At 45.5% G+C, this 11,516-nt stretch overlaps 1 protein-coding gene across 1 annotated transcript; it reads left to right on the forward strand.

The window, feature by feature from the left end:
* The first annotated feature begins 468 nt into the window (after positions 1-468).
* On the forward strand, positions 469-9,819 carry blmh (bleomycin hydrolase). Its single transcript, XM_018730697.2, has 12 exons — positions 469-593; positions 1,628-1,825; positions 3,221-3,330; positions 3,679-3,820; positions 4,852-4,940; positions 5,072-5,164; positions 6,313-6,468; positions 6,751-6,909; positions 7,035-7,102; positions 7,213-7,330; positions 8,174-8,240; positions 8,521-9,819. Exons 1-12 carry the CDS (start codon positions 584-586, stop codon positions 8,667-8,669), a joined length of 1,359 nt encoding a protein of 452 aa, XP_018586213.1. The 5' UTR covers positions 469-583; the 3' UTR covers positions 8,670-9,819.
* The last annotated feature ends 1,697 nt before the right edge of the window (positions 9,820-11,516 follow it).

Below are 11,516 nucleotides of genomic sequence, written 5' to 3' on the forward strand. Positions count from 1 at the left end.
AGGAACGTCAAACAAAACCGTGTCCAAGATTTCATGTTTATCTCGTGTAACAGCCGTATTCGACTATATATTGCCACTCGGTAATTCTCGGTCTGAGCTTTGTATTTATTCACTCTTTACACATATATACTCCAGTTCATTAATCTAGACTTCAGTATGAAATCTAGCAATTTTATTTAGACAAGTTGTTGAAGTTTAGAGAGGTCTGAGGGGACGCTCTACTAGTGAGGCAGTATGACTCGAACCCGTGTGCCAGTTCGAATTTCGCGCCAAAGGGAACACGACGAGTTCGCCGAAATTTTAATTTCCTCGTTTTCGTTTGGAGGCACGCTGTGAAGTGTGCGCGGTAAATGTAATTGGGTTTACCGTAGTACTGTGGTATCGTGCTAGCGAGAGCACGAGGGCTGCGGAGGGTTCGGACGGAGCGCTCGCGCCGTGCCGGGTGACTCTCCACTTCCACCTATTTCCTGTTTCCGGGACACGGATCGGACCGACGAGTCGGCGAGTGAGACCGTAAACAAAGAGCATAGTGTCCGAAATCCGGCACCTTTCCAGCGCAGAGCCCACAAGAGCCGCCGCAGCCATGGATACCGGTACGAAACTGCCTCCGCTGCTCACACGGTCCCACCGAACTAACTTCACGCGCTCATTTCTTGATATTCGACGCTTGACTCTCGCGGTGTTTTCAAGCCATCACTTCAGCGTAACAGTAACAGTTCACCCGAATCACTTTTTTTTTTTTCCACCTTTTAAGCGTGCGACGACCAATAGTACGTGATCGCCTTGAGTGAATGTGTTGAACAGATTTGAGGAAAATGTTCGTTTTGCACTTCAGCTAACAGTGAGTGAGTCAGAGTGTGGCGGCGCCGTTGACAGCACAGCATTATGATTATAACATCACACACACACAGGGCTGACCACCTTTCTTTCACTGCCGTGGTTTGGACGTCTACATGCCCGCATCCGTGTGGATAAAGCTGTGTAAGATGTGCGCGTAAAAAGCAGACATTGGGGACACAGTGAGTGAGTGAGCTGCTCCTGCGCTGCTCCTGCGCCGGCTCGTGCTCCTCATCTCGTGCTCGCCGCCGTTCGTTCGCACTTTGATCGTGTTGTATAACGAGCGCGCTCTTCGCTCTCAACATGCGCGATGCGGCTGCTCGCTCCCGCTCCGCGTCGAGCGGCCAGTTGCTCCGACAGCCGAGGACGTCGGGTTCTTACAGGAAGCGCCTGAGCGGAGTCATTTTTGTGCTCCGCGTTCCCTCCAGAGCAGAGCAAAGGGGCTGTTGCCAAAGGGGCTGTTGCCAAGGGGGCTGTTGCCAAGGGGGCTGTTGCCCCTGTGCACTTGCACCCCTCCTGTCATCCTAGCGTTACCCTATAGGAGCAGTCCACACCATAAATAGATGCAAAAGGGTAGGTGGCACGCATGATTAAGCAATAGTGCGCTGCATAACTTGTTTGAATGCAGGCCCGACCACATTCGGCTCTGAGCTCATCCTCTCTCTTTGCTGCCGTTTATTTTCCTCACATCGCCCAAAGCGTGGCCGTCACCTGTGATGTTGTTCGTTTCCACGAGGCCGGTGTCTCCCCGGATCTTAAGCCTGTATTTGCACCCTCGCGTCCGCCGCAGGACTGAGCCAGGACAAGATCGCCTCCTTCACCAAGCGTCTTCGAGCAGAGCCCCGCTACCTGCTGGCTCAGAATGTATCCACCTGTATCGACCCGCTGGAGGTGTGCCTGCACCGGCAGACGGTTCAGGACACTGTGCACGTGTTCCAGCACTCCATCCCCACGGAAGGCAAACCTGTCACCAACCAGAAGAGTTCAGGTATGAGGACAACAGCAGGGAATCCTTTGTTGGATCATGTACATTATATGCAGAAATCTAAATGTACAGCTATGCCAGGCCTTACACTTACATACATTTATTCATTTAGCAGACACTTTTCTCCAAAGCAATTTCCAGTGAACTCTATGTAGTGTTATCAGCCCACACCCCTTATTCACCACAGTGACTTACACTGCTGGATACACTACTCACAATGGGTCACTCATCCATACATCAGTGGAACACACACTCTCTGTCACTCACACACTAGGGGGGAACCTGAACAGCATCTCTTTGGACTGTGGGAGGAAACCAGAGCACCCAGAGGAAACCCCTGCAAATACAGGGAGGACATGCTAACTCCACACAGACTGAGCGGGGATTGAACCTACATCCTCTCACACCACACAGGCATTGTGATACAGTAGCGCTGCTCGCTGCGCCACCATGCCGCCCTCTAGGATAAACAATCTGCTAGCCGTAATTAGACTAGAATTCTCGTACTGATGCATATTCTGCTTAAAGGCCAAAGTGAGAGCTAGAGATTAGCAGAGGGCAACATCACACAGTGTAGCCACAGACACTGAAGCACATAACCTGCTACAGACAATTTACACTGCTTACAAACACACTGTAGGTGTTCTCATATCGAAACTTTACAAGATTTCTGTAGATACACTTTCAATTCCAGTACAGTCATTTTTATTTTATTTGTCAGTAGGATCAGTAATAGATTCAGTTAGGTAGTATTATTGGTAAGTAAACTGAAATGGTATATATTGTATGAGGTATGGTATATTAAAACGTACCACGCAAAAAACAGCGACAAGCTGAAAAAGATCAGCACATGAAGAGGACTTGTGTACACAGAACAAAGCAGTGGTCACATAAAGACCTAACTCCTGTATGCTCACACACACACAGAGGTCACACAAGAAGACAAACAATCGCAGACACACAACACAGATACGCTAAACAAAACAGAAAGTGCTACTGTAATGTTGGCTGAAACAAAGTCACCCCCAACAAGCATACATACAAAACAGTTTTACACAGTAAAAGTTATGACAAATCTCCACTGTAGACACACACACACACACGCACAAACACTAACAAAATCATTTGTGATTTAGCTGGTGATTTTCTTCAGAGTGACTTAGTGTTAAGGTATGTAAAGTTATTTACCCATCTATATAGCAGGCCAGTTTTTATTGGATCAGTTTTAGGGTGAGTATATTGCTTAAGGGAAGTACAGTAGGGGAGGGTTGGACTGGGTCCTTCAAGTCCATAGGTGATGGAGCTATCCTCTACACCACCTGCTGCCAGTGCAATCGCACACTGATATGTAAATAAAAGCAAGACATTCATGTATTTAGCCTCTGTCTCCTTCTGCAGGGAGATGTTGGATCTTCTCCTGTCTCAATGTGATGCGTTTGCCTTTTATGAAGAAGTTCAACATTGAGGAGTTTGAGTTCAGTCAGTCATACCTCTTCTTCTGGGACAAGGTGAGAACTTATCGAACCTTGTGGCATGACGGTTACATTCACGCACGTCACAGCTTCAGAACCCACAAAAACCTCTAAAGTGGGTGACTAATATAAATTCAGTAGTAAATAACCTGTGTAAACAGTTAAAATGGCAAAATTGTTATGGGGAATTGACTGTGAAGATCCACTGCTAATCTAGTGGGTAGTTGTAGTTGAGAAAAGATACCGCTCATCAACTTTACACATTTTTATACAGCTAAACCCATAGGTTTAGGTTTAATAGAAACAAATTAATTAATTTCCCCATTTATTTTCCAAATGACATCTTATTCACTCTTCATGTTTTCCTCCTGTCTTACCCCCCAGGTGGAACGCTGCTACTACTTTCTGCATGCATGCGTCGAGACTGCCCTCCGTAATGAGCCCGTGGATGGGCGTCTTGTCCAGTTCCTGCTGTCCAACCCCACCAATGATGGAGGCCAGTGGGACATGTTGGTCAACCTCATCGGTTTGTGCATCTTTGGACCCTTGCAAAACCACTCCCTTCTTCCAGATAATTCCATGGCTGCATTGCAATCCAGCTTCTACACCGCCCTTTCACTTTTGGCAAGAGAGGGAGCCCTACTGGTTGTATTTGCTGCATGATGAAGGAAGAGTGAAAGTGGGAGTTTAAAATTAATATTGAAATATTCCTGCTTGGAGATTAAAGATTGATTTTTATTCTGGGACAGTGGCTAGTGTAGTGGTTGGAGCCGCTGCCTTTGAACCCAAAGGTCGCAGGTTCAATTCCCCCCCCTGGCTGTACTACACTTGAGTAAGGTACTTCCCCTAAATTGCTCTAGTAACATTAACCAGCTGTATAAATGGGTAAGTAATTGTAAGTTGCTTTGGGGCAAAGTGTCAGCTAAATGGAAATTTTCTTTATTTATTCAAACAAGTGATGATGGAGAACCTGAAGTAGCTTGTTTAGCACATTAAAGTCCATAACATCGTGTTCCCTGAAAATCTAGACTTTGTAACCTAGAATAAGATTAACGTAAAACGAATTTCTTCTTTCGTCTTAAGATAATTGTGAAATACATTAAAATATGGAAAAAAGTGATTAATCTGGGCATTAATATATTTTCTGCAGTTTCCTAATTTGAAAATCAGTAACATTGGAACTCAGGGGGTGTGGTGGTGCGGTGGCACAGTGGGTTGGACCGGGTCCTGCTCTCCGGTTGGTCTGGGGTTTGAGTCCCGCTTGGGGTGCCTTTCGACAGACTGGCGTCCTGTACTGGGTGTGTCCCCTCCAGCTTTGTGCGCTGTGTTGCTGGGTTAGGCTCCGGCTCCCCATGACCCCGTATGGGACAAGCTGTTTCAGGCGATGTGAATAAATAACATTTGAACTGATCTCCATCTTCATTTGCAATGTTCTGCAACGAAGGATAGCAAGCATGAAAGGTTGTTTTTTTTTTCTGCACTGGAACATGACCCAGCACTGCCACTCTTCCTCTGAGCACAACATCACCACCCTATTCTTTATTGTCTTTCCTGCAGAAAAATACGGAGTTGTGCCAAAGAAGTGCTTCCCAGAGTCTCACAGCTCTGAGGCATCTCGCAGGATGAATGATATTCTCAATCACAAGGTGGGTCGTGGAGTATCCCACTTGCTTATGATGTCAGGGCAGGTTTAATCGACTTCCAAAATCAGGAACAGTAAAAAATTTCAGTACAGTTGAACATTACCGGAGCATTACTAACCCTATGCGTGTTTCAGCTAAGGGAGTACTGTTTGCGGTTGAGGAACATGGTGAGCAGCAACTACAGCAAAGCAGAGTTGTCTGATGCCATGGACACCATGATCGAGGAGGTGAGTCTTTCCATGTGTGCTCTTGAACAGGGAAAAGGCGAACCAGCAGACTCCATTTCAACAGACAGCAGTGTCCTGTACAAGGGTCTGCTAGGAGCACATCGTTCAAGCAGAGGAAAAGAGGAATCTAAGGTTTACACATTATACAAGTATTTGCATGGATGACCATTGGATTGGTGCACACCTTTCCTTGATGGAGAACTTAACCGAAACGTGAACAATATGGCCGTCTTTCGTCTTCCTGGGAGCCTGCAAAGAAATGTTTTTTATGTATTTGTGGGATTTCTAAGAAGTTGCCCAAGCTGTGCCCCAAACCTGTGGTATCATTTCAAAGCATAGCATGTCCTCAATAAAGTGTGCTTGGACTCAGCATTGTAGTGCGTGCACTTTGGGAGGTAGACTTAAAAACCTGCATCCTCTAGTTTAGACAAAATGGAATGCCTCGGTCTCAGGAGGTTTCTCGGGAAGACCAGTATATGGGTCCGCTGTGATATGGGAATGAAAAAATGAAAGCTTAAGGGCATCTTTTTCCTTGTTCCTATTTTTTATTCCCTTCCTCAACCTCAGCTATGATAGCTGTTGATAAAATGGCCTTCATCTCTCAATGATTTCAATATGTTCTCTTCAAGACCCTAATTGCCAAAAATAATATTAAATTCACTCCCTAAGAGGAGATGCGCTTATTTGAACTTAAAAGAGAGACTGAACAGGTCTTGCAGCGGTCACTGCAAAGTCACTGTAAACCTTGGAGGGTTGTGTGTATCTATCTGGGTGTTGTACATTTTGTACAAGAGAAAAGTCTCTGACTCCAGTGGATCATTCAGATGTTTGAGAACATTTATCTTGATGTGGTTCTTTTCAGAAGGTTTGCACAAGAAATAATCATACCTTCAAGCCATGGGGGCAGACACAGAAGGAAATTCCAGACATTGGTGGGTCACACTTGGTGCCAGTGGAAGAGTTCTGTTGAAAACAGCAACAAAGAGGGATACGGAGGGTCTGAGAGACAGAATTGGGGGAGTTTCCACCCTGTTTGCGTGCGGGCCTCTCACCATCGTAGCACACGGCCCTGGATTCCATGTTCCGTGCTTCTTGGCCTGTTTGTGTGTTCCTGATTGAACCGCTGTTGCTCTGTATGTTTGGCCCAGGTGTTTCGTGTCGCCAGTGTATGTCTGGGCACCCCCCCAGAGACTATCTGTTGGGAGTACCGGGACAAGGACAAGAACTTCCACCGCATGGGTCCGCTGACACCGCAGGAGTTCTATGTTCAGCATGTCAAGCCCCTCTACAACGTACAGGACAAGGTGCGGTACCTAGGCCTTCCCACCTGCTTGTTACACACTCACTACTCAACAAAGCCCATATTTTTCATAGATTTAATTGATTCATTCACATAATCCAAGCTATATACAGTGTTTATATAGCTGGAGAATTTTCAACAAATACCTTCCTCACCGTACTTGTAACAACTCTTTCTTGGTATTGTCCTTAGCCACTCCATGAGTTGCTTTCCTTTGTTGACCTTCTGTGAGAGCCTCGAAGGCAACTCTTGCTTGGTTCCAGATGTCCCTCATTCCTCTCTGTAGGTGTGCCTTGTGAATGACCCGCGACCCCAGAACCCTTATGCGAAGTTATACACTGTGGAGTATTTGGGCAACATGGTGGGTGGGAGAAGGACCCTGTACAACAACCAGCCCATCCATCTTCTCAAGCAAGCTGCTGCAGCATCCATCAAGGAAGGGGAGGTACACTTGCAAGAAAAGCACATAATTTAAAAATAAACTATTTTTTCACTAAAAAGTTCAATTTATTAATTTGTTTACTTATTCGCAATCTATGCACTTCTGAAACGCTGACATGTTCCGCATAGGCGGTGTGGTTTGGCTGCGACGTGGGGAAGCACTTCCATGGCAAGCTGGGCATAAATGACATGAATGTGTGAGTATGGGTGAATAGCTCTCTGTGACATGCTTTGTCTACGTTGGGCAGTATTTCAGCCCGGATGCCTCGCGCTCCTTCTCCCTGATGCTGACTGTCCGTCTGCACAGGTTCAACCACGAGCTGGTGTTCGGCATCTCTGTCAAGAACCTGACTAAGGCAGAGAGGCTGATCTATGGGGACTCCCTCATGACCCATGCTATGATTCTCACTGCTGTCACTGACAAGGTGCTTAAACCCCACCCACTTTTCACCACTCATGTACAGAGCACTGAGCACATGTGCGTGCACACAGACACACACACACACACACACACACACGTACGTACGTACATACATTAATCTACATACATGCATACACTGGGTGAAGGAAAAACACACATATGCAGAATTCTTAATATGCATAAAATGAATGACATTCTGACAGAAGGTGTAGTAGTTTTAATTAAAGCATGAGTGTCTGCACGTAGTGAAGCCTTTCATGTCCAGGGTTTTAGATTTTTGTCAAAAGTGTGTCTATTTCAGCCCACTACTTTTAACAGGAGTGTTACATGCGCACACACAAACTGTCTGAAACTGATTGTCCCAAGCGGAGTCACGGCAAACCGGAGCCTAACCCAGCAACACAGGGCGTAAGGCTGGAGGCGGAGGGGACACACCCAGGATGGGACGCCAGTCCATCATAAGGCACCTCGAGCAGGACTCGAACCCCAGACCCACCAGAGAGCAGGCCCCAGCCAAACCCACCGCTCCACCATGCCCCCTCGCAGGAGTGTTATTACTGCCTAAATACATCTTAAAAAATTTTAAAAGATTAAGCTCTTCAAATGATAATTGTAATGGCAGATAAGGAAGCTTGGGTTCAAAACATTAAGTAAAGGAAATAATATCAATATCTTAGTCATTTGAAAATTTTTTTTTTTAGGTTATGGCTGGCTGAGGCTTAGTACTGATTGGTATTTTTGGTAATCCTCCTAAGAAGACTATAAATGTCACGGTCTTTACAGTTTTGTTGATATTGCTAACAGAGAAAGTACTAAAATATTTTCTCTGCCTGAATTTTCCTGTCAGGAGGAGGAGGGAGAGTATGAGAAGTGGCGTGTGGAGAACTCCTGGGGCGATGACCGCGGGAACAAAGGTAAGATGGAATGTGTGGGTGTACCTGTGTGCATTGGTGCTGAGCTCTGAGCACATCGTTTGCACTGACCACTGCCCATTAGCCACTGAGCTCACTTTTAGTAGACAGCAGGGATATTACACCCTGTTTTTACTTTACAGGAGGGTTAACTGCGAATGCATTACTTTCTTTCGCGCTCTTAATTTGAGCATATGTGTGACGGAGAGCTCGATGACTGGCCCGGTCTCTTAACGAATGTGTGTTGCGCTGCCCTTCTGACCACCCATCATTCTTTGTGCAGGTTACCTGATCATGACGGACGAGTGGTTCTCGGAGTACGTGTATGAAATTGTGGTGGACAAGCGCTTTGTGCCTCAAGAGGTCCTGGATGTGGTGAAGCAAGAGCCCATTGTGTTGCCCGCCTGGGATCCGATGGGAGCTCTCGCATAACTGCAGACAGCCAAAGGGACCTGACCCTCTCTATCGCCGCTCATAGCCCTGGTCTGTGTGACTCCACTCCATTGCGCCCTCCGACCCGTCCAAAGACTTCAAGCAGCGGACTGTTCTAGACAAAGGATTTTTTTTCTTCTAAATTGGAACTCCACAGCTTTTTCCCATTCTCCCATTGAATTACTTTTTGCATTTCTCTCCCTTTCCTCAGTTATGTAACTCATTCATTATTTTTATTTTTTTTTTTTTAATGTTTGATTCATAAATCTTACAGGCTCCATTTGATACCCCTCTCTGAGCTCTCTATTTCCCACCCCTGTTGCCTGGCACTGCCTGTCCATCTGGGCACGCAGCTGGTACCCTGCCTCTTCTTCGCATCGCCCCCTTGTGGCAAAACAAGCTGGCAACATCACCAGCTGCCACTGGTCCCAACCACCATACACACTGTTCCAGGGAATCACAGAATTCAGAGTGACCTGTTTCTTAGCATTCGACTTTTTACTTTTGTCTTCCTCGATATAAAACAACAGGATTATTTTGTATGCAGTACGTTACATATGTTATACTGGGAATGCTGTGATACTGCCCCTGGGTACCATGATGGAATATGCACCAATCTGTCCATGTTCTGTTGGACATTACCCTGGATAGGAGAGTCAGACAAAAATAATGGTAGTAACAAATAGAGAAGTGGTATTCTGTAGGAGGTTCATCGTTAGATTTCTGAATGCATCTTTTATCGAAGTGGTGATGGCAGAACTTCTGTACAGTGGGTTTACAACTTCCACCTCCTGCAGTGTGTGTATCATAAGGACTCCTGATAGAACATATTGACGGGGTGGCAGACCTGGAGGCGCGACTGCATTGGACGCATAGAGACAGAGCAACTAGAGTGGCTCTGTGTGTTAAAAGCCAGAGGAAAATGTATGCCAGAGCGCTCCCTACAACATTATTTACATACATATGAATTTTCTTTTTTTTTTTAGTGAAATGGTGTGTAGTTTTTCTTTTTTAGAAAAAATCTGAACATGACTGACAATGGGAAAGTTCTGAGAGTTTTTGTCTATGTCAAATTCCCTTCCTCCTGATAGGTCTCCTATTACAGTTTGTGAAAAGAGAGAAATAAGAAGAATCAGATAAAACTCTTTTGTAATTTCCGTGCATTGGCTCGTGTCTTTATTGTTGGGGATTTTTGGCCCTTGCTATTGAATGTACTGAATCTTAAGACTGTAGGGAATCTAAGAATGTAAGAATCAGTGTGTGCATTATTTGTCCTTTCAAACATTTGTTCCCCAAAAATACTGGTACCAGCAGAGGTGCAACAAGAAGTATTGCTCAGTAGGAAATATAGTACACCTACCTGTATACTGTATCCTATATTGTATACTATTTGTGAAAATAAGGTTCATATTTAAGGAGGGAGCACAATTTTATTTTATTAATTAGCCCAATAAGGTGGAAAAGGGGCTGGAACTGCAGATTCACTTAGTCTGCACACCTTTCAGTGACACTGGAGGAAGGAAGAAGCACAATTCTTATTTCCAGGGACATCCTCGAGGATCATTTTCCCTTAGCTTTCATTAAGGAATGGTGACTGCCTAAACTGAGAATAGAAAGGACTGAAGTGTAACCATAAGGTTCTGCAATGTTTGTTCCACATTTAGAGAGCTCCGCTGTGAATCTGTGTTTTCACGTACACGAACAGTACTTTACACTGTCTGTGAAAGCACAAGTAATTCAGAACACACTCATCCTTAGGGCTGCAGCAGGAACACCTGCCCACGGTGGGTGACTTCCCAGTAATCGAGTGTCATCATAGGTATACCTAGACTTATTCCTCCTTCCACAAGTAAAGATGAGTATGAAAACTGTCTGGTTCTATTAAAATAAAATGATTGTCATTATTATTAACATGAAAAAAGGCATTTATTATTCTTTGTAAGGAGGACAGGGTGGCGCAGTGGGTTTGACCGGGTCCTGCTGACTGGTGGGTCTAAGGTTCGACCCCTACTTGGGGTCCCTCGACGGACTGGCGTCCCATCCTGGGTGTGTGTCCTCCCCCTCCAGCCTTATGCCCTATGTTGCCGGGTTAGGCTCCGGCTCCCTGCGACCCCGCATGGGAGAAGCGGTTCAGATGATGTGTGTGTATTCTTTGTAAAGTGTCAGAAACTACCTATTTTTTAAGTCACAATTTTGTTTTGTGGTCCAACATAAAAACTTTTTTGTTACTGCTGGTTAATTATATACACATCAGAGAACAACAGTCTAAAGCAAATAGCTACCAGCATGAACAGCAGAAAGGAAAGGCCGCGGAAGGAGAGATTATTGTCCTCTGACAGGGTTCGACTGTGCGTGTGTGTTTGTGTGTGAGAGAAGTCTTCAAAAGCTGCTGATGGCAAGATGATGTGATGGTGCTCTCGGGTGTGTTGGAGCCTTAACTCTAGAACAAGGACTTCGTCCATCTGGTTCCATTGTTTTTCTTCTCAGATTTGAATGTTGAGAGGAAAGTCGAATAGGGCAGGAGGACAAAGTGATAGAGCAGAAGGGGGTGGTGATGTGTGTGTGATGGGGAGAGAGAGAGACAAAGGGACAGGAGAGAGTGCTGAGGAGCAGCCTTGAGAGATCAGCATCACTCTGCAGAGGCGCAGCCGACGAAGGAAATCCGTCTCAAAGGGTGGGTCTTGTGCGTACAGACATCTGAGCTTCCCATTCAGCAGGTAGAAGGAAACACCTTCATGTCAAAGTCTTGTTTTTTTTATGCATCACATCAATTTCTTTGCATCATTGCATGGCTTCCCTGCTTCTCTCAAGCTGTGTTCAACAGTGAAGGTAAAAGGTTATAAAGGT

The sequence above is a fragment of the Scleropages formosus genome, chromosome 4 (genome assembly GCF_900964775.1).
Source record: "Scleropages formosus chromosome 4, fSclFor1.1, whole genome shotgun sequence".
Classification (NCBI taxonomy): Eukaryota; Metazoa; Chordata; class Actinopteri; order Osteoglossiformes; family Osteoglossidae; genus Scleropages; species Scleropages formosus.